Raw genomic sequence first — 25,971 nt, 5'->3', positions numbered from 1 at the left:
TACCCAGAAACCTGGGCATCCCAACAGACATCTGATTGATGAACCAGCACCGCCTAGGGGCTTAAGGAGTCATCTCCGTAAGCATTTTGAGGAAATACGGCACCTGAGAACCCAGCCGTATGAAGTGAAAAAACACAAGCAGGTCCTTGGTGAACTCCATAAACAGGCGTCGGACCTTTATGCCGGGAATTGCCCGGTGAATCCAGTGCTTAACGAAAATTATCCAAAACTTGCGGAAGAGGAACGCATACTCCCCAGGGAAACGCGTGTCACTCTTGCTCAACTTCGTTCTGGATACTGTAACAGGTTAAACTCTTACCTATCCAGAATCAACCCCGACATACAAAATGTATGCCCCGCTTGCAATGTGTCCCCACATGACACCAACCATCTCTTCAATTGTAATGTGGAACCAACGCCTCTAACACCCCTTTCCTTATGGTCCACCCCTGTTGAAACGGCAAGTTTCCTTGGACTCCCGTTAGAGGATATTGATGACAATTTGTGATCGGTCGCGGCTATTAGCTGGGGCGAGAATTGCTACAACAACAACAACAACAATCAATAGGTACACAATTTTAAATGGGCTCATTCCATTTCAAGACACCCGGTCCGCGCAGGACATGATTTTTGATTTCGATGAAATTTTAATATGTTGTTCTTTGGTCAAAATGATGCAACACGTGTTTTTTTTTACCTCAAAAAATTTTTTTCGGATTTAACGGCAATTGAGTTCCACAAAATGCAATCGGTATTTTATTCACCTATATTTTCAACTGTCAATAACTTTGTCAAAAATTAACCAATTCTCATGATTTTTTGTGTGAAATGTTCGCTATTATATTTAATTTTTTATAACTTTATAAACAATAGCATATAGTTTAAAAAAAATTTGTTTAGTGTTTAGTAAAATTTTATAACTTTTTTCAAAAATTAATTTCTCAAAAAAGGTTTTTTTTTGTTTAAAGTTTTTCTATATCTAGTGAGCAGTTTATATTTCAACACAGGTAATTATCCATTAGCTAAAACCCGTTGTCCTCGAAATATGAATTTTCGAGCATTAAACTTTTTTCGCCATATATTGATGCATTACATATCAGCATACAAGGCGATCAATGCCAAATGCTTAAAATTATTTAAAATATCACATTTATTATTGAAAACACTCATTTGTTATTATTTTTCAGAATTACAGAATTTTTTACTAAATACTAAAAAAATAATTTTTTTTAACTATATTCCATTGTTTATAAATTTATATAAAATTAGAAATCATAACGAATATTTCAAAGAAAAAATCATGAGAATCGGTTAATTTTTGACAAAGTTATTGTATGCTGTAATGCATTACATCAAAGGGAAAAAATTTTTAATATTCAAAAATTCATATCTCGAAAACAACAAGTTTTGGCTAATAGGCATTTAGCCAAATTAAAATATGAACTGTTTACTCAATAAGAAAAGTTTAAACAAAAAAAAATAACCTTTTTTGAGAAATTAATTTTTGAAAAAAGTCATAAAATTTTACTAAATACTAAACAAAATTTTTTTTTTAAACTATATGCTATTGTTTATAAAGTTATAACAAATTAAATATAATAGCGAACATTTCACACAAAAAATCATGAGAATCGGTTAATTTTTGACAAAGTTATTGACAGTTGAAAATATAGGTGAATAAAATTTTGTGGAATTCAATTGCCGTTAAATCCGAAAAAAATTGTTTGAGGTAAAAAAAACACGTGTTTCATCATTTTGACCAAAGAACAACTTATTAAAATTTCATCGAAATCAAAAATCATTTCCTGCGCGGACGGTGTCTGAAATGGAATGAGGCAATGGTTTTCTTCGAAATAAAATTAAAAAAAAAAACAATATTGAAAAAATTAGCAAAATTTTTTACAAAACTGCATACTCCAAAAAATTCTGAGAAAAAAGTAGAAAATATTGCTGAAAATTTAGCGAATTTTCACGAGTTTCGCAAACATTTTTAAAATATAGTTTGTAATCATATTTTTTGACAAAATTAGTCAAATACGTGCAGATTTATTGAGGAAAGAACTTGCTCATCTCAAAATTTTGTTTACAACTTTTTTCAAAAACGCCGTTTTTGAATTTGTCAAAAGACCGTTCTATCTCAAAATTCGGTTTTGAAAAAAGTTCTATTCAAATAAGTTCTGGGATAAGGTATTTTTGGTTTGGAAAAAAATCGGAGCAAGTTCGTTCTTCAATGTTTTGCTGAGATACCATACAATACCTAGGATCTATTTAAAAAATCTAAAACTCCTTCAGTCAATATCTTCTTGGAGGTTTTGTATTGCAATAAGTTTCGCCCTTTCTAATTCAACAAGTTCTTCGTTGACTTAGAAAATTGTTCCATGCTTTTCGAAAAGTTATTCTGCATGTCCTCGCACACATTGGCCAATCGCTCTAATTGTTTTTTCTTAGCAGACTTTTCCGACGACCTGGAAGAAGTAGCTGATGGTAATGGTGATGGTAGTGACGATGGTAATGGCGATGAAGATCGCGACAATTGGGGTGAAGATGTCGTCGGCGGCGAATCATAAGTATCCGATGGTGACTTTCGAACTGAAAATTAATATTTGGATATTAGTTGAACTGTTACTTTAAGTTACTTGATGTAAATAAACTTCATAAGTACATACCAGAGTTGTTAAGGAATGCAATCCTTGCTTTCTCTTCAGCATTACTAATAATAGTATTATTATTATTCTTATTACTATTATTGTAATATAACTAGCAGACCCGGCAGACGTTGTTCTGCCCTAAATTTGGTCTATCTGCATACATCTTAATAAGCTTTTCCCGTCTAACTCTGCCTCCCCCTCTTATATTTTTCTTAATCCTTTTATTCACTCCTCCCACCGTCTTTTTCGATTCATCTATCTCTATTTCATCTCACTCTATCTCTTTCTCAGTCTCCTTCTCCTTCCCCCTTTTCTCTTCTCTCAAGTTCTTCTCATTCTTCTTCATCCCTTATTGCCAGTCCCAGAGGGTGGTATGTATTTTGTTCCAGTCCTATTCCAAGTCCGAGTCCCACTCCGAGCCTCAGCCCCAGTCCTAGTCCTAATCCCAGTCCCAGTCCGTCTCTGGTCTAGTTCCCGGAAAAAAGGATGGTAAATACTAATACAGGTAAATTAATACACCAAATTTCAGGCAAATCGAATAGGACGTACATATGTATATAGGTATGTGGATATTATTAATTCATGTCTTTTTTCGGCTTCGCATGCTTATTTATCAGTTTTGCCAGGTTTTGACAGCTTTCATTTGATATCCATATTGTATAAACACATTCTAGGGGTGCCCGGGTCCACGTTTTGGCCTATATCTCGAGCCCTTAGTGACCCAGGGGTACGAAAATATATTGTTCAAACACATCCCGGGATTACCCAGGTCCATGTTTTGATCTCAAGGCCCTAGCCAGAACGGGATAAAAAGTATCCTATGTCCGTTCCCTGGTTCTAAGCTACCTCTCCACAAATTTTCAGCCAAATCGGTTCATCCGTTCTTGAGTTATGCGTGGTGTTACTAACACCACTTTCTTTTATATATACATATTTGAATTTTTTCTAAAAAAAAAATCATAACTGAAGAATGGCTAAACCGATTTGGGATTTCAAAATCAACAAATCATCATCTCTCCTTCCTGTATCTTTCCTAAAAATGTCGTGGCAATCTTTCTATCCGTTCTCGAGTTATGGAGTGACATTCAAAATGTAAACTTCTTTTTATATATATAGATAGTTATATTATTACTATTTTTATTACTGCATTGAATTCGTTTACAACTCTGGTACATACCTATGCACTTACTTTTGAAGCTTTCCTCAGCTAATTTATCCACATTATTAAGGACAAAGCCACCAATTATACGGTGCACTTGCTCTTGCTAGTCGAAGGGAAATGCTTGGTGTAATATTTATGACAAAACTTTTAAATGGATCAATTTCGAGCCCATTCCTCCTGAATGAAGTGAGCTTTTGTGTTCCCTCTCGGACTTGGAGATATTTCAAACCTCTCCTGCTGAAACAATGTAGAACGAATTTCGAACTAAATGAACGTTTTCGGTGTTTATGCCAAGATTATAACTCTCACTCAAACACAGCTCGGACTCCCTTTTTTCTATAAAAAACACTGTTCTCGCCACTCTTAATAATTAATGTATGTATAAAACGATTGCTTCTGTTCTCTTTAAGCATTACGCTTGGCTGATAATATCTCTTTTGTAGCTGAGCAGTCTCAGATCTCGACGCTTGACAAACCGCTGCCCATCAAAGACTCGGCAAAAAAAAAACAAAGTTATTATATATATATATAGATATGTAAATCGATCGCATGAACAGGATTAACCTGGTTTCATTGGGCCACTTGAAGGCAGCGCGCTGCCACAACGTCCATTAAAAAAAATATTCAATATTGCAATATGGTCTTTATTTAGTCTACTTTGGGAGTAGTACAATTATACTTCACTATCACGTACTTCACAAAAGCGTGTTTAAATCAAACTGATTACTGATTCCTCAGTTTGATGCTTTTATACTCTCGGTTTTCTCGTTCACCAATTTCTCCTAAGGTCTAGTCATTTCGCGAACAGTTCGAGAACAATTGTATCTCATGCTTGGTTTCCAGCTATATACATGTATATTTGTAGTTTATGTTTTTCTTATTGCCATATGCATGTGTATGTGTGAGTAACTACTTCGGCTGATGACTACATGTGTGTGAGTGAGATATCTCTTCGTTGCCTTGTACATAAGTGTTGCCGCTTGCTGTGTTTTGTTGTTGCGATTATTTACTAACAGCATCGTGATGCTAATATTCGCCACAATATTTTGTGCCATATTCATTTGTTATATTGCAGATTTTAATTGCAATGTGAGAAAAGTTACCAACGAGTGGGAAAAATAATTTCACTTTCCAAACGTGCCCTTAGCCAAGGCAAATGTCAAATTTTTCTTCTTGAGCTTTGCTTGCAACAATGTTTAGGAGTTGGCTACTTTTCCATGTCTGATGGCGCCAGTGTTGCTCAATCTACCGTTCTCCATAAAAATACGTGGAATCTACTCAATGCATAAGATTGTGTAAAATGCATATATATGAAAAACTGTTTATGTAACGGGGCTTTCACTATGGTTATGGTGAAAAATGGGGGATGAATCCACCGCATAGAAACCCAAAAACGAACGAGACCAATGGATAGGATGCAGGCATGTGCTGCCTCTAGAAAACTTTCAGGTGGCTTACAGTTATGAGGGTACCAATCTCCAGAAGCAAGTAGGCCTTTATTCCAAGGTGTGACTGAAACAGGAAACCTTTGACCGAATGCTATTCGAGGTGTGACTTTCAGGAGTAAAGGATCTTCCTGGCCCTGATATGAAAACTGAACATCATATAAGTTCTCAGTATATATTGTAACGAATTTTGGGAAATTCCGCTTATTTGAAACCTTCTGCCAAATAGGATAAATATAATAAGAGCCACCAGTCTGCTACGAGTGGCGAGTAACTCGCTGGAAATTAAAAAAATTGATGCCTAATGTTTTCCATGAGGAACATTTTCAATCGTCTCGCATTTATTCATGTCGTATAGGCACCTTATGCAAATGTGATTTTTGGAAAGAGAATTAATTAATTAATTAAGTACAGTCGGAAAAATAAACACAAATACCCCACGAAAAGGTATAAAGACATTTATGCACATCTCGCCCAAAAAAAATACTGCGAGTACCCTAACGAATAACATTACGAAAAGTAACGAGTGACGTCTCTTATTATATTTATCCTCTTTGCTTCTGCTAACGTTCGAATCGCTAAACTGTGTAATAAATCACTCCAATACTCTCTGTTGCAAAATGTTCTTTATTAGACTACTTTGGGAGTAGTACAATTATATTTCACAATCATACTTCACTTCACAGCTGATAGCGTGTTTAAATCAAACTGATTAGTTATTACTCAGCGCGCGCTTTTATACTCTCGGTTTCCTCTTTCACCCATTTCTCCTAAGGTCTGGTAATTTCGCGAACTTCATGCTTGGTTACCAGCTATATACATATTTATTTGTAATTTGTAGCCATATGCGTATGTATGTGTGAGTAACTACTTCGGCTGATGACTACATATTTGTATGTGTGAGATATCTCTTCGACGCCTTCTGCATAAGAGGGGCTGCTTTATTGTTGTTGTGCATTTATTTAGTAGCAGCTTAGTGATGCTAATATTCGTCACAATATATATATTTTCACTAATAAGAGATGTTTTAAAACCGAGACGTTATACTTATTTGATCTACGAGGTCCTCAGTAGTGTAATTAGGCAGCATATATGAATGCAGCTGTTTCCAAACCATTACTACAGTTCGCACCCGTCCTTCCGTTTGCGCGTAGTAAACGCCGAATCCGCGCGCGCTAAGTCCAGAAACCTTTCCTCCCGATGAGAGCCACAGCTCCTGGATCAGCGCTACGTCAAACGAACCATCCTCAAGGGTTAGGAGAAGTTCGCTCGACGCCACTTTACTGTGTTGGAGGTTTATCTGTAGGACTCGCAGCACCATTGGACTGTTTGTCCCCCTCCAGCACCTTCGTCATGACGTCGTCGTCCTCCCGGCCCCCCTTAACCTCTCGTAACTGTTGTGCCGGGTGATCCTGACTAGTGCTGACTAGCATCACCATTTGCTAACACCTTCGTGGTGACGTCGGCTACCTCCACCTGTCTTTTTTCTCTTAGGCTTTTGAGGTCCTTTTCGACTTCGCCCACTTCCAGCGTGTTAGTATTTTTATCCTCGGGACTTCTTTTCCTAAGTCGCATGTAAATATTGGGTGCCCCCCATAAATTCAGAAAGCAAAAATTCAGAAACACATTTTTTCAGAAAACATTAGTCAGAACCCTTTTTTCAGAAAGACAAAATTCAGAGGTCAAAACGCAGAAGTTAAATCTCAGAAGTCTAATTTCAGAAGTCAAATTTCAGAAGTCAAATTTCAGAAGTCAAATTGCAGAAGTCAAATTTCAGAAGTGAAAATTCAGAAGTCAAATTTCAGAAGGCAAAATACAGAAGTCAAATTTCAGAAAGTAATCAGACGACAGAAAAAACATAAAATTTTTCTCAAAATTCAAAAAGGTTTATTTATTTGGAAGGAATTATGTACACAGAAAAAGTAGGACAATCTAAAATTTTGAATTGTGTGCAATAGCAAGCATGTAATTAAATTTTTTTTTCGCGCTTATCTTTTTCAAATGAATTTAAAATTATTGTTGTTATATCGGCCTACTGATTTGTAAGATCCCGGGTTCGAATCGAGCTCGAGCCCTAACAATAATTATTTTATCATTGTTATAGTTATGATACATTTCTTTTTAATTGAAAAAATTTTAAATTAGAATAGAAGAAAGAAAAAAACTTAGACAACTGTCAAAGCTCGTTGTATAGATCCATTTCGGGAACTCCTAAATTTAGGCGTCGCTGCCATAGCCATTCAGCTATCACAGCGGTTGTTTGTTTGCCTTCATTATTTCTACTTCTACCCTGTTTCTTGTCAATTGATATTAACAGCACTCCGACGTCTGTTGCAGAATGGATGTGAAAATTGGAATTGCTTCATGGCAATGATGCCATAGTGTCATATTTATTGACACTTTTTCCCCGTGCTGTGGGATGTATTAACAATTTTTGTTGTTTCAATTAAGAAAAAATGTATCATAACAATAATAATGATAAAATAATTATTTAAACTGAGTACTTCGAACCCGCGATCTTTTGAATTTACAGTATTAAAAAAACGAAGTCTTTATATTTTTTCTTGCGTTTCCGATATGGCTCGCCTCCAGCTGAAAATTGCTGCAGTTTTGTTTCTATTATTGCCTGTTCGTTTTTTATTTTATTTATGCAATTAAATATGTTAGGGTGTGTCCCAAACGCACTTCGAATGACGTTGTGCCACCTTTCGGTGGAATTATTTGTACGGACTTCACCCAATTTGGTGATATTATATATATTTCATAATTCGATTGAATATAACGCCTTCTTTCGACGTTGCTGTGTTCCAGGCCTGAAAAAAAATTCAGAAGTAAAATTTCAGAAGTCAAAATTCAGAAAGTAATCAGACAGCAAAAAAACATTAAATTTTGCGCAAAATGTAATGTTTTTTTGCTGTCTGATTACTTTCTGAATTTTGACTTCTGAAATTTGACTTCTGAATTTTGACTTCTGAAATTTGACTTCTGAAATTTGACTTCCGAATTTTGACTTCGGAAATTTGATTTCTGAATTTTTGTTTCTGAGTTTTGACTTCTGAATTTTGGCTTTCTGAAAAAAGGGTTCTGACTAATGTTTTCTGAAAAAATGTGATTCTGAATTTTTGTTTTCTGAATTTATGGGGGGAACCAAATATTGCCTGTACCAAAGGACATTTTCCAAGCTGCGTGTACAATATATCCCCCGCGTGCTTGTTTATTTGGAAGATGTAGAACTGACCTTCCTCCGTAGGCCGAGATACAGTAAGTACCTTCCAATCCTGTGTCGGTATATTCGGATTGTGATCCTGCAGAAGTCGTAGTGTGTCCTACGACTTCATCACGCATGGTATCCATACCTTAACTTTTCGTACCGTGGGGATTTGCGCTTTATCCACCACCTCAAACCGTGCGTTCGTGCCTTGTCTTTGGAGATTTGGAACAACTTCCTCCAGCCACTGCAAGCTCGCGATGTTGTCGCACGCTATCATCTTCACACCAATTTACCACCCTCCCGAATCAAAGGTTGGAAGGAGCTTACTTCGTTGTTCCCGCATCATCTTAAGCATTAAACTAATAAGCTCCATTTCTACAGATTTCCACCTTTCAGTAGTCATCTGTCCGAAAGGACTGCTACGACCAAGCCACAGTCAGTGACTGCTTTGCCACATCACTCATCTTTTCGGAAAAAGCCGGAGTCTTAGTGTTATTTCCCTTTGGCACCTCCGAGAAAGCCAGAGTCTTAGCGTTAACTCCCTTTAGCACCTCCGAGGAAGCCGGAGTCTTAGTGTTATCTCCCTTTGGCTTATCTCCCACTTCCGTAGTTGGAACTTCCCTCTGACTGGCAGCTTTCGAGGTAGTTGCTACCTCGCTATTGGGGCCCATATGTCTTACAGCTTTGGGCCTACTTGTCTTGTCTATGCGACTGCCCTGCCTCGCGGCTCTGGGACTGGGTGCTTTCTTCCTCTTGAAAGCAGGCTTGTCACCTTTCGCCGAACGTTGCCTCTTTATTCTGCCATTCGACGCTTCTTCCCCCTCGTACCGGTTGCAGAACCGAGGGTTTCTCGCAGAAAACCTTTTGAACTGCCTTCGACCTACTTCTACCTTCTCATGGGTCCATTCCAAGCGCTCGATCTCCACTTCTGTTGGCTCGACCACTGCTCCCAGGCGGTGGACAATTCTTAGTGCTGTACGGTACTGCGAGATAGCTCTTTTACTTCCTCTGCTCCGTACCATTCTCCACTCTTCTACTCCGTTTTCATTTGTGTGCCTTTCCAACACGGAGTTCATTGAATCAGCACTTCTCTCGTTCCCCGAATCCGACGCATCGCTTAATGCGTATTTGTGGCCCTTGGCTTGCGACTCAGTCCTCTTATCATCGTCCTTACTACAATTAGGTAATGAGTCGTTCATCTTGGTCATACGACCACCTGCCCGACAAGGCGGGTTCAGCGGTCCAGTATTATATACGGGGAAAGAACCGTCCGCCACAGCAGCGCCCCTTATTGTGGTAAGGCCAACAATACTTGCCGAGGTGGCCTGATATCGGGAAGGCTCCATTCGAATAGAGCCGAATTTATCCTCTGGCTGCAAATCATCCAATAGGCACGATCCACATAACACACTGGATTAGGGAGTTGGCAGTTCTTAGTCACCGACATCCCGCTGCCCTCCTATTAGGCGAAACGGCGTAGATGCCAGTCCTAAACAGCTCCGCCTCATAGTCGGGCGCTATGGAGTTCGGGTAAGCCCTCACACCATCTTTACCCTCATTACATTTATTGTATTTTGACATTCTCTTTTTGCAATGTATGTTGTTTTTGTAAGCTTACAGTTAGCTAAACTAACATTTTTGTACTCAAGCTGTAGAACACGCGCTGATTATCTTTTCACCTAAGTGTTTCATCAGGCAAGAACACCATATTGAACAGTGGTAAGAATACTCCCACATATATAATACACCCCTCTCAATCTGGTCCACCCCTGTTGAAACTGCAAGCTTCCTCGGACTTCCGAAAAAATTTTAGTATTTTAATGTTGGTATATCAAATCTTCGTATGTGGAATACATATAACTGAGATCAGTAAATTTTAATTCAGTTTTTTGACCTAAACGACAAATATTTAATATATCGTTCATATTGGTCAAAGCGTAAGCAATCTTAAAAAGTAGACAATGCTACCCCTCGACACACCCCCTTGGGGAACATAGTTTGTAAATTGTTAGTACTTGGGCGACCGAGCTTTGCTCGGCAAACTCTACTTTTTTTATATGTACATATATTATATATTTTTACTTACAAGTATTTGATTTCCTTAAAAATAGATTTCAAAAACATTTCAAACACTAACCGCAAAATGAACTGGAATGAAAAATTTGAAATGGGTAATTCCAGCCTATAGTATAAGGGATTGTTATGACAATTAGTGAAATTGAGAACTAAGTTATTTAGGTCGAGTATCTTCATGCGCCGAATTATTAATTTCAAACATTTTTTTAGTTATACACTATGAAAATCTCAAAAATTTTATTACATTCCAAAAACTTGTAAGTTTTACGAATGACAACTATCAGTTAGTTTAATTAAATGCCAGCTTACTTCCCTAAGCTTCTTCTTTCTAATAGTAATCTGTGAGAAATTGCAACTATTAATTTCATATTTGCCAAAAATATGCATTAAAATATAATTTGCTAGAATTCGCCACGGTGCCTTGATAGTGCATTTCAAATTCATTAGCGTGTGTGAAATTAAGAAAATTAAGTCGAATCATGTGTAAGATTTTTTTTCGAAGATTTTTAACTTTAATGTTCTCCTTTAAAGCTTTAATAGAATATGAGTAAGTAGAGTCCCTGCAAAAATTGTTGGATTATGTGTTCCATTTTCTTCATGTTGGATTACTCTAACAATACTCCTTTGTATTGCGTTTGCGGACCACCATCATCCGATCATTGCTCGTTTTTTAACGACCGTGATCACAACACGATGACGATCGAACAGAGTTGCCAAAAGTAAAATATTGCATACAAATAACTGATAATAAAATTTTACTATGGCAACTCTGATAAAATGCAACCGCGCACTGGTTTCATGTATAAATACTATAGTATGTATAGAGAAATATTAGTTTATTTATTCACGCAAATGCTAAATAACATAAGAATATTCGTAGTATAAAATATAAAAGTTGTATTGCCCCTCTTAATTTACTTTCATTTTAAATTAAATTCACTCCGATAATTCTTTCCGGCACAATTCCTCTTTAGTACTTTGGCATATGATCCTCTGTGGGTGCTCCATGGAGTACTACAATGAAAGTACTTTGGAAAGTACTCTCACGTATGTACTCTATGGAATACTCACAAGCAAAGCGAGAGTCGGATCACCTACTCTCCTAGGACATCGCAATGTTAATTGGAGCACATTTTTTGTATGAATACAGATTAGTTTTGGAAGACTCCTATACTCCTAAAGGAGTATTCCTTACACTATTTATGCCTTACTCGCGTTTTTTGAAGGGGTACTATTTCGTCTAACTACCCCAACCCTAAATGGCAACCCTACTCAAAAATGTCCCTATTGTAATGCGGAGTGAAACACCTTTCGTTTGATACCCATATCGGCATTTCTTATGCAATTTTTTTGTTTATTTCGAATAGGTGGCAACCCTAAATGGCAAAACTACTCAAAAATGTCCCTACTGTAATGCGGAGTGAAATACCTTTCGTTTGATACCCATATCGGCATATCTCTTGCAATTTTTTTTTAATTTCGAATAGGTGGCAACCCTACATGGCAACCCTACTCAAAAATATCCCTATTGTAATGCGGAGTGAAATGCCTTTCGTTTGATACCCATATCGGCATATCTCATGCAATTTTTTTTTAATTTCGAATAGGTGGCAACCCTAAATGGCAACCCTACTCAAAAATGTCCCAATTGTAATGTGGAGAGAAATACCTTTCGTTTGATACCCATATCGGCATATTTCATGCAATTTGTTGCAGGCGCAAACTTCGGTGGAAAGCAGCGGAGCGTAACAAAATTCTAGTAGGTCACTTTCACCACACCAAAAACTTTAACACAATTTTTAACATAATTTAAGCACAGAAATACATTGATTGGAGTTTTAGAGAGTAAAAGTTAAAATTCTGAGCACAGTAGCTGAATACAAAGTGTACAAATAATTATTAAATAACAAATACAGCAGGGGTAGTTAATAAATTCTGCTGTGGTAAGTGGTGAATGTGACCTACTAGAAGTTTTGTGAAGCTTGCTTCACACGATTTTTCGTCCCTGCAACATCTTTACTTTTCGATAATCTTTGACGTCACATCGTATCGACGTCGTCGTCACTTCGACACCAAATCGGTACAAAGGTTATCGAAAATAAAGATGTTGCAGGGACGAAAAATCGTGTGAAGCAAGCGTCACAAAACTTCTAGTAGGTCATATTCACCACTTACCACAGCAGAATTTGTTAACTACCACTGTCTGTATTTGTTATTTAATAATTATTTGTACACTTGTAATTATTTGGAGCTTTTCGGCCGATAAAATAAAGAAAAAACACAAGGTTTCTCTTTTCCTCCTACGCGTTTCGATGAAATTTTTGTATCTTCATCAGGGAGAATTCAATTTATAACATTGAAACTTTCAACATCTAACACATAAATAAACAAAACTTTACATTTAATTTACTGCCTCCATTCATGTTTCCTGCTTCGTCCATTGGTTTTGTTTATTTATGTGTTAGATGTTGAAAGTTTCAATGTTATAAATTGAATTCTCCCTGATGAAGATGAAAAAATTTCATCGAAACGCGTAGGAGGAAAAGAGAACCCTTCAAAAAACGCGAGTACTCTATAAATAATGTAAGGAATACTCCTTTGGGAGTATAAGACTGCTCCAAATCTAATCTGTAATCATACAAAAAATGTGCTCCAATTAACATTGCGATGTCCTAGGAGAGGAGTAGGTGATCCCACTCTCGCTTTGTTTGTGAGTATTCCATAGAGTACATACGTGAGAGTACTTTCCAAAGTATTTTCACTGTTGTACTCCATGGAGCACCCACAGAGGATCATATGCCAAAGTACTAAAGAGGAATTGTGTCGGAAAGAATTATCGGAGTGAATTTAATTTAAAATGAATGTAAACGAAGAGGGGCAATACAACTTTTATATTTTTTACTACGAATATTCTTATGTTATTTAGCATTTGCGTGAATAAAGAAACTAATATTTCTCTATACTATGGTATGTATACATAAAACCAGTGCGCATTTTATCAGAGTTGCCATAGTAGAATTTTATTATCAGTTACTTGTATGCAATATTTTACTTTTGGCAACTCTGTTCGATCGTCATCGTGTCGTGATCACGGTCGTGAAAAAACGAGCAATGATCGGCTGATGGTGGTCCGCAAACGCATTGCAATGGATTATTGTTAGAGTAATCCAACATGAAGAAAATAGAACACGTAATCCAACAATTTTTGCAGGGTACTCCATAAATAATGTAAGGAATACTCCTTTGGGAGTATAGGAGTATTCCGAAAGTAATCTGTATTCATACAAAAAATGTGCTCCAATTAACATTGCGATGTCCTAGGAGAGGAGTAGGTGATCCCACTCTCGCTTTGTTTGTGAGTATTCCATAGAGTACATACGCGAGAATACTTGCCAAAGTACATTCACTGTAGGACTCCATGGAGCACCCACAGAGGATCATATGCCAAAGTACTAAAGAGGAATTGTGTCGGAAAGAATTATCGGAGTGAATTTCATTTAAAATGAAAGTAAATGAAGAGGGGCAATACAACTTTTATATTTTTTACTACGAATATTCTTATGTTATTTAGCATTTGCGTGAATAAAGAAACTAATATTTCTCTATACTATGGTATGTATACATAAAACCAGTTCGCATTTTATCAGAGTTGCCATAGTAGAATTTTATTATCAGTTATTTGTATGCAATATTTTACTTTTGGCAACCCTGTTCGATCGTCATCGTGTCGTGATCACGGTCGTTAAAAAACGAGCAATGATCGGCTGATGGTGGTCCGCAAACGCATTGCAAAGGAGTATTGTTAGAGTACTCCAACATGAAGAAAATGGAACACGTAATCCAACAATTTTTGCAGGGAAACCTTGGGTGGCTTTCCGTAATTCGATGGTCGACACTCGTCGGTACGATACTTCAATTCGATATCGAACCCTCGACGAGGCCGTTTTGGTTTCCGTATTTCGATAAAGGCACTCTCGTTCTCATATTTGGAAAGTGATTTGTGGCTGTCAAAAAGTGTGTGCCATAAATAAAAAATAAAAAGCAAGAAATGTTTAATTGGCGTTATTTTTCTATTTTGGACGATTTTAGTGCGGAAAACTCGTAAATTAACAGGAGAAGGATAAGAGATGCATCTAATCCTATGGAGTTGCCACAAAAACAGTAAGATTATACACATTTCAAATAGTAAGTCTTAAATCTGTACATTTGCATTTCACAGATTCCAAACAAAATACCGGCTAACCAAAGAGATTTTTATGGAAATCTTAAGAGAAATCAACCTAAGGGAAGGTGTACGAAGCACGTATATTCCTCCGATTTTGAGGCTAGCAGCAACACTGGAGATATTAGCAGGTGGCGGTTACCAATGGCAAACTGGTGGAGCACCAATGGGGCATAGTACATTGTCGAAGGTTTTTCGCAGTACTTTGGTGTCTATGGATGAACATCTTTGTAGTAAGTGGATACTTTTTGAAAAACGCTTTCAGCCATGCAAGGAGTGGTTTAACCAAAAATATAATTTTCCTGGAGGTAATGCAGCTCAATAAATCAATTAATAACGAAAGTTTAGTTTTTTTAAATTAATTCCAGTCGTTGGTGCCGTTGATGGTACTCAATTGCAGTTGCTAAGACCTGTGGAAAATGAACATATATATTTCAATAGAAAAGGAAAGCATAGCATTAATGCAATGATTGTAAGTATATATGTACGTGCATACCTATATACATATGTTCTTTAGAACTGTTTATTGAGTAAACGCATAGGACATGCCTTATTACAGATATGTGATCATAAACTAATAATCAAAGCTATATGCCCACAATATGGAGGTGCTGCACACGACTCATTTGTGTGGAAGGCCTCAAAAGAGCGACTGGTAATGGAGCGACAATACAACAGTGGGAATAGAAACTCGTGGCTATTGGGTGATTCGGGATACCCTCTTGAACCATGGCTAATGACCCCGTACCGGTTACGAGAAGATGAGCCAGACGAAAGGAAAAGCTTTTTTAATGATACTCACAGCAAAGCTAGGAGCATTGTTGAAAGAACTATTGGCGTTTACAAAGGTTAGTTTATTAATTAAATCTATTTTAAATATATTGGCCCGTAATCATATTATCTTTAATTGCATCGTCCCGTTTAGGCCGCCGGAGGATATTATCAGACGACAGAAAACCAAAAGCCGAAATATTCCTTTTCGTACCAACAATGAAGCTATAACTTCTAGGCAAGGAGTGATAGAACCTACCCCGCCAGACACAGGCAACCGAGAAGCAGATAGAATAAGAAATAGAATAAAATACCATCTTTTCCATTCAGCTATGTAAGAATTTCATTTTAATTGGTAGCAAATAAAGTAAAATTGTTTGTAAATTGGTAATAAATAAAATATAATTGCACTTCATTCTCGTAAAAGTTCACTCATAGGACGAATTAATTAAATAAAAAAATAGATAAACATTGTACTTATTTAACACATACATATAGGTAGCTTCATTTGTTATTCATTTTTTGTTTCAGCAAAGAGAGTTCAACTTTTACTTTTTCCAAATCCGCCTCCATTACTTGCACTTTAATTTTCTTATACTGAACTTCAATTGCAATTTGTTTTTCCATTAACTGCAGCTTCTTTTGTCCAATTTCGTTGCTTTCTTTTGAGAGCCTTAACATTTCAGTTTGAAATTTTTCCTGATTATTTATTTCTTTTTCAATAATTTTCATTTTGGGATCTGTAAGTTTTCTTGCTGTGGGAGTTTGTGGTGGCTCGTTGTCGCTTACTGATCCTGAAGTTATATTATTTCTTGGCGACTCACTTGGCGCTTTATTCTCGTCGTTGCTAGATGAACTATATGCGCTCGAAATTGCTGTGAAGCAGTCGTTTATGAATGCTTCCTCCGACTGCCTAGAAGAACAAGGATGATCTGTATTGCTTCCATGTGTCGTAGCGCCTGGAACTCCCAACAAATGTTCATTTATTTTTGCTACGGCAATTATTCGTTCTTCCGTGTCGTTTAAAGAAACGGCGTCATATGGACCACCGCCAGTTCTTTTCAAACTGTTCATGCGTTGTGTTAGTTTGTGTTTCGTGTTATATTTGTAGTCAGTCCATACCTAGAAGAAATAAAAGTATGTTGTTACCACAAACAATACATTTTCAAAGAGAATTTGTATAATTTCTAATGCCACAACGCACTTTCTGCCATGCCTGCGTCACCTTTACAGGAGGACCGTTACTATTTAGCAGGTCCGTTAATTTGCTCCATAGCTGTTTTTTCTTCGCGCGGCCGTTATTAGTATTTTGTAAGCTATTTTTAGATAACGCATTATGCTTTTCCATAAATTCAACTAGTAATTTCAGTTGAGCACCGTTTGTTTGTTGGCTCCTATGTAAATAAATATCAAATATGTTAAATCACAAAAATATTACAAAATTTTAACTTACCTTTTTATGCGGTTAATAGCTGCGAAAAAGAAAAACGATAGCAATATTGGTGTCGAACTGTTTACATCGAACGTTCGATACAACGCGACGATATGTTTTGTTAGAGAAAGCAAAAACGATACTTCGACACTCGTTTCTGCCCGATATCGAAATACGGAAAGCCACCCCTTGTGTTTTGTCTTTAATTTATCGGCCGAAAAGATCCAATGAATTACAATTGTAACAAAAAATTGGCCCAAAATAAATATATTACAAATTATTTGTACACTTTTTATTTAGGTTATGTGTTTAGAATTTTAACTTTTACTCTCTAAAACTCCAATCAGTGTATTTCTGTGCTTCAATTATGTTAAAAATTGTGTTAAAGTTTTTGGTGTGGTGAAAGTGGCCTAGAATTTTGTTAAGCTCCGCTGCTTTCCACCGAAGTTTGCGCCTGCAACATCTTTATTTTCGATAATATTTGATCGGTATTGGCTAAAGCGCCAAATACACGACACGAACATTTCTGCGAACATTCCCGTTATGTCATGTTTCTGCGACCTTTTCTGTCGTGTATGGTGGTGTTTGCCAGTTCGCGCAAATGTTCGCCAAAAATCAAAATATTTTAATTTTTGGCGAGCATTTGCGCGAACTGTTCGTGCGTGTATGGCGAAATAGCCCATAATCGTAGTAATTTCTGAACGGAACAGACGTGCGCGGAAAAGTAAAATGGACAATAAAAAATTTCTGAAAGAGAACTAATGTTCGGCCAAAAGTTCGTATGGTGTATGGCCAAAGCTGCGAACAAGATTTCGGAATGTTCGCGGAAATGTTCGTGTCGTGTATTTGGCACTTAAGCTTGTTGAGACGACGACGACAATTTATCGATAAAACGAATGGAAAATATACCATCTCTGCCATTTATGTATCAGCTGTTCGATTTTTTTACTATTTCTACGACTTGAGATTTGGGTAAGAGTCTAGTTGAGGGGTCGACTGCTAATACGCTACCAAAAATATGGAGAGAGGTGTCAAACGACGCGTCTTGACATCAGTATTAATAATCCGAAGGCGGAAAATAAAAATTTTAACGCGTTCAAAAGATATTAACGAAAAACCGAAAAAGACCCGCGGGTACCTCCGAAATCGGGGGTCAGATCCATAGTATTTTTGCGCAGAACACCTTTCTGCGTTGGCGGCCTTCGGCCGCGCTTATAAAAAATAACCCTGGGCTACGCCATGCCAAGTCCGGGTGTGTGGTATAACCGTGGCTGCCGCCACGATGATGCACAATTTTTTTTGTGGGTACGAACACAACAACAACCACATGGAAATCGCCAACTTCAACTGCAAATATCTCCGGAGAGAGATAAAATTTTTCTTTTTCTTCGGATTATTGTTCTCGAGATTAATACGCGTATTTTGACACCTCTCTCGATATTTTTGGTAGCGTATTAGCAGTCGACCCCTCAACTAGACTATTACCGAGATTTGTTTAAATATTTAATTTCAAGATTTAAAAAAAAATGTTTTATTATGACAGTAGTGCGAGCTCTAGTGACGAAAATAATAAAGAAGAGCTTGGACTCGATAGAAAAAAAATCAGAAATAACTCCGTTTCTTTCTAGCCCAGCTACAAGAACCTCGATTTGTTGCGCACTCGTTATTTTCATTTTGAATATCTAAAAAAGCAATGCATATTACATGTTTGTATATTTAATTAATTAAAAAAGAGATGTTTTACTTACAAATTTTCCTTCTGTCATCAGTAAAAACAGCGTTTACAAAAATGGCGTCGTGTGAGGGCGACGACGACAGCAAATTTGCTTAAGCTGGAGACATTGGTGCTTTATCGGTAACCTTTTAACAGCTGATTCGACCAACCTAATGAGAATCAATGCAATCGATTATTGGTGCCGCTAAGGTCGTAACCGTATCGTAGCCAACTAATAGGGTTTTGGTTTACCGTCGTAACGATAAACAGCTGATTACGTTAGGGATACGACTACAGCGATACGACAAACGGCACCAATGACTCCAGCTTTAGCCAATACCAAACATCTGTCGATAGTCGTCAATAGTTATCGAAAACGACGATGGCAATACCGAACTCAACACGTCGTCGTGAGTTAGTGACGACAACGAAAATGACAATAAGGGTGATTATTTAACAATTATATGTACACTTTTTATTCAGCTAATGTGTTCAGAATTCATATTTTTACACTCTAAAACTGCCATCGGTGTATTTGTGTGCTTAAATTATGCTAAAAATTGTGTTAAAATTTGTGGTGTGGTGGAAGTGACCTACTAGAATTTTGTGAAGCTCCTCTGCTTTCCACTGAAGTTCGCGCATGCAACATCTTTATCTTCAAAAATTTTTGATTTCAGCCGACGTCGCCGTCACTCCGACACCAAATCGGTATTGGCTAAAGCGCCAAATACACGACACGAACATTTCCTCGAACATTCCCGTTATGTCATGTTTCTGCGACCTTTTCTGTCGTGTTTGGTGGTGTTTGCCAGTTCGCGCAAATGTTCGCCAAAAATCAAAATATTTAAATTTTTGGCGAACATTTGCCTGAACTGTTCGTGCGTGTATGGCGAAATAGCTCATAATCGTAGTAATTTCTGAACGGAACAGACGTGCGCGGAAAAGTAAAATGGCCAATAAAAAATTTCTGAGTGAATTTATTGAAATGTATATATCTTTGCCATCATTGTGGCAAGTAAAAAGCAAAGATTATTGTAATAGAATTAAAAAGAATAATGATTATGCGACTTTTTTACGCTTAATTGCCACAGCGAGCAATATTGCTGCATCACAATTGTTGTCCGTATTCATCGCTGTCTGAAATAGAACTAATGTTCGGCCAAAAGTTCGTATGGTGTATGGCCAAAGCTGCGAACAAGATTGCGGAATGTTCGCGGAAATGTTCGTGTCGTGTATTTGGCGCTTAAACTTTTTGAGACGACGACGACAATTTATCGATAAAACGAAAGGAAAATATATCTGTCATTTCTGGATCAGATGTCAAATTTTTTTTTTACTATTTCTGTATCTTTTTTCGTGATTTAGGATTTGCTTAAATATTTCATTTCACTTCGTTTTGTGACGTTGTCGCGTCCATTGTACAGGTCTACAAGTAGGATATGTAGCAGCACGCACATACACAGCCACGCTCACCTGATAAATTGCTTGTTCTTGTTCGTTTTTTGTGTGGATGCTATTTGGCAGTGTTGTACTTCTTAGGTCCAAGAAAATTTAGTAGCTGCTAACGAAAACTGTGTAAAATTTTTATTGCAAAATTACAAAGAAATATCCTTATTTACTTTCAAATGAGCACTTAATTACATCTCTTTTTAATATGCATATGTTTTGGACAATTTTAATTAACAAATTGTGATACTTTATTACTGGGGACGATTGCTAAAACATGGCCAAAACCGTTGAGGGAAGTATTAATAGACGCGTTTTTGCCTCGGTTCCAATAATTCGAATACTTTTCCGCCTTTGGACTATTGATAACAGGACAAAACGCGTCTTTTCATTTTTCTTTCCGCTTTTTTGGACGGGTTATTGTAGTCGACTTCGGTTTCAAACTGTTTTTCGCGGAGAACTTTTGAACGGGTAGAAAAACTTAACTCCCGTGTTTGTATTCTTAATACTGAAATAACTACGTGTCCTCAGATACCCCAATTGAAGACTTTTTTTATAATTTTCTGAAGGACCCATATGGGTGCACTTAAAATTTCCTACTAAATTCGTTCAAAAAATTTACCATCACAGCAACCCATATCTGATATTCCGATCCCTTTTTTGCTTCCCTGTGTCGCTTTCGACGAAGCAACCCCGGTAATTTTGACACTTCGTTCAGTGTCAAAACTCATGTTCCACGCAGGTTCCACTGGGTTCCACGCTAGTTTGACACTGACCGAAGTGTCAAACTGCCGTGTGTTAGAAAGGGAAAGAAATTGTTTCCCTCTCATACATATCATACTTGTAAACCTGTACAATGGTCGCGTCAAGTTCGGTTTTCCCCACAACTCAACCGCGTGTTATTAAGGGACTCTATTCATGCGGTTAAGAATAAAATGGCGGATAGTGCGGGAATCGAAATGATCTCTCCAGTTCGTCGTAAAAATATGCAAATTGTGCAAATAAGTTTCAATTGCTATCGGGCAAAAATCTTTATAAATATTAAAATAAAAATACGCATTTTATGCAAAAATATACATATAATTGCTATCGGGCAAAATCAAAATTAACATTAAAGTTTTAATAAATACAGTCAACATATAAACAAATCTAATTAAAAATTACAAGAAATAAAAGCATATAAGTAAAACTTTCGTTTTACAAATATACATAACTTTAGTGATACCATCATCAAAGTGCTATTAACGGAACATGTAACGGGGTAGAGATTACCTTAAATATAAATTAAAAAAATACATATAACTCCACCGAGGACATATAACGGGATAGAAAATATCTTCATATTTTAATGTACAGTCATGTACACATGATTAGAGTGGATATAAATTCTTTAAAATATAACACTAAATACGAAGACAAATTGAATATAACCTGGCGTGGTGCCTTTTAAATACCATTTTACAAATCGCGGATAGTCTAATACTAATAGCAAGCTGCTACGCATGGTTCTGGCCGAAATGGTATTACTATTGTATACTGGTGGAGATCAACGTGCATCTATACAACACTGGAAATTTAATCCATTAATTAAAAAACATATAATATTGATAATAACCTGGAATATGGGACTTTTATTATAGTCCCCTCCATTAAACCAAATTTCAAAAAAAAAAAAAATATTTCATTTCAATGTTTTATTATGAGTTTTAGTGACGAAAATAATAAAGAGGAGCTTAGACTCAATAGAAAAAAAACTCCGATTTTTTCTAGGCCAGCTACAAGAACCTCGAATTATTGCGCACTCGTTATTTTCATTTTGAATATCTAAAATTGGATTCCATGACAGCCCTGATTAGTTGTAACGGATTTCATAACGACTAATTTTAAGGGCATTGTTCATTGTTGGAAACGCTTAAAACTAATTTTTATATATCTTCAGCTCAATCACGCAATCCATCGTAGACTGTTTTTTCGGGAAAGTTACGAAATTGCTATCATGCAATTCGAACGTGTTTCCGAACGTCTCCGAGAGTAAATAAGTAATTTCGAAATTCGTACAGTGGCATCCCTGAATCGGAACACAAACTTTTGACGTTTATTTGAAATTTTCTACGACAAGATCTTGCCAACGGAGAAAATTTACGCTCCGCTTTAATCGAAGTTGGGTATTCTGCCTCACGACGGAATCGTAACGAGAAGAGGAAGAACAAATGATTTTTCCAAATCAGCTGTTTGTACGGAATGTGTGAACTTTGGAACAAAATAAACTAAAGAAAATTTGTAAAGAACACTGAAAAACGTTTATATTTTATTATCCACGCCATTTTGTACAAAAAAATCAATAGAAAATATTAACACCGTGTTATATTTTTTTGAGTGAACTGCTTTCATAATTGTAAGTGTGTTGTTGTCGTTGTTTTCGCCAATTCCCTGCCGCTGCCACCAAGTTTTGTTAAAACGGATTCCTGCACGAATATAGTTGACATTTTCTCAATTTTATGGATGCTAATTTCACTGCACTGGCCAAAAATACTTTATGAAGATTTATTTATTCCTTTCGCAAGGATTGTTTACGTTTTCGCTTCACCTTCCTCTACTCCGGCAGCTTGCTTTGGCATATAACTGGACCCAACAAAGAGACAGAAATTATAGATGTCTATTGTAATGGAATCAATAGCCGCGGAATTATTTGTGGAGTTGGAAAGCAACGCATACAAAAATGGCCAGGCGAGAATGGAAAGGCAAATATTGCGAGATTTGCGTAATCCATTTGAGATGAGTGACGAATTGTAAGAAATTGAACTTAAAAGTGGGAAAGTTTAATGACTTATTTTCAAGTATGTGTTAGATACTTTTGCGGGGCAAATACGTCCAAGGACTTCGACATCGACATGTTGCTTTTGGACTGGAAACATATAAAAAAAAATCATCAACAAGCCTTCTACGTTTCTTAACAAGTTTTACTTACATTTTTGTTAAAATTCTGTTGTAAATTAATTAATAAATAAAAAGAAAATATTTTTCCGCCAACTAATTTGCAACTTAGAAAAACGGGACTATGATCGAAATGCAGAATACACAAAATCGAACGATTCGAAGTTGGATCGAAGGAGATTGGAACACAGAATACCAAAATTGCCAAATCGAAAAAATTCCAATCTAAGTCGAAATGTAGAATCGGGCTGTATAATCACCCCTCACCCCTATTCAGCACTACGATTACGTTCCCGTTCTACGCTCCGCTTTAATCGAAGGTGGGTATTCTACATTACGACGGAATCGGAACGAGAAGGGGAAGAGCAAATGATTTTTCGAAATCAGCTGTTTGTACAGAATGTGTGAACATTGGAACAAAATAAATTAAAGAAAATTTGTAAAAAACACTGAAAAACGCTTATATTTTATTATCCACGCCATTTTGTACAAAAAAAGCAATAGAATATATTGCCGCAATGTTATATTTTTTTGAGTGAAGTGTTTCATATTTGTATGTGTGTTTTTGTCGTTCTTTTGGCCAATTCCCTGCCGTGGCCACCAAGTTTTGTTAAAACGGATTCCTGCACGAATATAGTTGACATTTTCTGAATTTTATGGATGCTAACTTCATTGCACTGGCCTAAAATACTTTATAAAGATTTATTTATTCTTTCCGCAAGGATTGTTTACGTTTTCGCTTCACCTTCCTCTACTCCGGCAGCTTGCTTTGGTATATAACTGGAACCAACGAATAGACACAAATTATAGGTGTCTATTGTAATGGAATCAATAGCTGCAGCTTTATTTGTGCAGTTGGAAAGCAAAGCATACGAAAATGGTCAGGCGAGAATGGAAAGGCAAATATTGCGAGATTTGTGTAATCCATTTGAGATTAGTGACGAATTGTAAGAAAATGAACTTAAAAGTGGTAAAGTTTAATGACTTATTTTCTTATTTAGGTTCAAAAAAACTTTCGACTTAATAAGGATGCTTTCAAGTATGTGTTAGATACTTTTGCGGGGCAAATACGACCAAGGACTTCGACACACATTGGGGATTAAGCACTAATTTAATTCAAAACCACTTACAGGTTCGAAAAATCAACCGATTGCAATAATGTTTAGACAGAAATTTTCGTAATTGAATTCTGAATATACTCACATCGCTTGATTCGTCAATTTAATTTGTTTATTAAACAATTTGTTGCAAAATAGCCTACTCTTTGCAGAACTTTATATTATAATGACCCCTATTCTGCATTTCGATTACGTTCCCCTTCTACGCTCCGCTTTAATCGAAGTTGGGTATTCTGCATTACGACGGAATCGTAACGCTTCCCAAGGCAGTCGGTTCTATGTACCGGAGCGACTCGGGATTTTTCCTGACCAAGGACTGTCATTTCAGTGTAACCCCATTTAATTTGTTGCGTCCCTCCCACAAATTGTCATCCTCCCAGCAGCTCCTTGCAGCGGGACTGCTCCATATTCTCTTGCTCCGGGAAGGTATCGAATCCAATCCGGGTCCGTCTCCAGACCCCGGTCCTGAGAAATGGTCTTGCTGCATCTGCCGGAAAAGAATCTTTTTAGGAGGGTCATACTCTGTTCAGTGTGTCTCGCATCGGACAGGTTGTTCTGGGCTTGATCCCAAAACCCGACGTCCACGTAACTTTTATAAATCTGTTGTGGCTCCTTGCTGTTCACGTCCAAGGGCGTCCCGTAGTATACGCCTTAGCGCCCCCCCCCCCCCCCCCCCCCCCCTACCTTCCAGCAGCCCAGCAAGCCACAACTAGTACCCGCTGCTGCTCGCGCCCCGCGGTGCCAACTACTCAAACAGCTGCTACCACTCATAACTACTCAAAATAAATGTAAATTTACATATATTTTCATTCTTAATAGGGGAAAACATAAAAATTCAATGCAAAATAGTATTTTGCCTGAATTTATAGAGAAACATCCAGATATTGCGAAGCGCTTCACGAAGCACATCATCTATAATCGTTGGCACCGTGCTTCTTCCTACACTTATGCTAGAATCCTTGCTAACTGATATTTGATAGGGTCCTTCAGCTAAAAATCGTAACGTAGCTGCTAGTTGCAGCACTGGCAGAACTTTCGAGCGACTTAAGCGTCCTTCAATGGTGTCCAATACCATTCGGAAAGCCTCTTTGTTTATGCGATAGTATGCAATGTAACTGCAAATACACTCACCCCTATTCTGCATTTCGATTACGTTCCCGTTCTACGCTCCGCTTTAAGCCGGAGTCATTGGTGCCGTATGTCGTATCGCTGTATCCGTATCCCTAACGTAATCAGCTGTTTATCGTTACGTCGGTAAACCAAAACCCAATTGGTTGGCTACGATACGGTTACGACCTTAGCGGCACCAATAATCGATTGCATTGATTCTCATAAGATAGGTCGAATCAGCTGTTATAATGCTACCGATACGGTTACCGATAAAGCACCAATGTCTCCAGCTTTAAACGAAGTTGAGTATTCTGCATTACGACGGAATCGTAACGAGAAGAGGAAGACCAAATGATTTTTCGAAATCAGCTGTTTGTATGGAATGTGGAACAAAACAAATTAAAAAAAATTTGTAAAAAACACTGAAAAACGTTTATTTTTTATTATCCACGCCATTTTGTACAAAAAAAGCAATAGAATATATTGCCGCAGTTTTATATTTTTTTAAGTGAAGGGCTTTCATAATTGTAAGCGTGTTTTTGTCGTTCTTTTGGCCGATTCCCTGCCGTGGCCCCCAAGTTTTGTTAAAACGCATTCCTGCACGAATATAGTTAACATTTTCTGAATTTTATGGATGCTAATTTCATTGCACTGGCCTAAAATACTTTATAAAGATTTATTT

General features: G+C 37.1%; 2 protein-coding genes across 9 annotated transcripts in view; one reads left to right on the top strand and one right to left on the bottom strand.

Annotated features, from left to right (window-relative positions):
• Positions 1-16,082, top strand: part of LOC137244674 (putative nuclease HARBI1) — a 30,805-nt gene extending 14,723 nt beyond the window's left edge. Inside the window, exons 1-6 of one of the 8 annotated variants that reach the window (XM_067774027.1) lie at positions 13,404-14,556; positions 14,632-14,703; positions 14,762-15,072; positions 15,133-15,248; positions 15,324-15,612; positions 15,690-16,077. In XM_067774027.1, the coding sequence (XP_067630128.1) occupies positions 14,684-14,703; positions 14,762-15,072; positions 15,133-15,248; positions 15,324-15,612; positions 15,690-15,766 (813 nt within the window). In that variant the 5' untranslated portion in view covers positions 13,404-14,556; positions 14,632-14,683 and the 3' untranslated portion in view covers positions 15,767-16,077. Of the gene's footprint in view, positions 1-2,448; positions 2,671-13,401; positions 15,073-15,132; positions 15,249-15,306; positions 15,613-15,689 lie in introns of those variants that run through there. The other 7 variants (XM_067774028.1, XM_067774032.1, XR_010951150.1 and 4 more) reach the window with 7 other exon arrangements.
• LOC137244676 (uncharacterized) lies at positions 15,854-17,412 on the bottom strand. Its single transcript, XM_067774033.1, has 3 exons — positions 16,989-17,412; positions 16,740-16,929; positions 15,854-16,657 (listed from the first exon to the last, which is right to left on the bottom strand). Exons 2-3 carry the CDS (start codon positions 16,881-16,883, stop codon positions 16,040-16,042), a joined length of 762 nt encoding a protein of 253 aa, XP_067630134.1. The 5' UTR covers positions 16,884-16,929; positions 16,989-17,412; the 3' UTR covers positions 15,854-16,039.
• Positions 17,413-25,971: the final 8,559 nt, after the last annotated feature.

This window comes from Eurosta solidaginis, chromosome 3, assembly GCF_040869045.1.
Source record: "Eurosta solidaginis isolate ZX-2024a chromosome 3, ASM4086904v1, whole genome shotgun sequence".
Taxonomy (NCBI): Eukaryota; Metazoa; Arthropoda; class Insecta; order Diptera; family Tephritidae; genus Eurosta; species Eurosta solidaginis.
The sequence above is the reverse complement of the archived record's forward strand: the minus strand, read 5'-3'. Positions and strand labels throughout refer to the sequence as shown.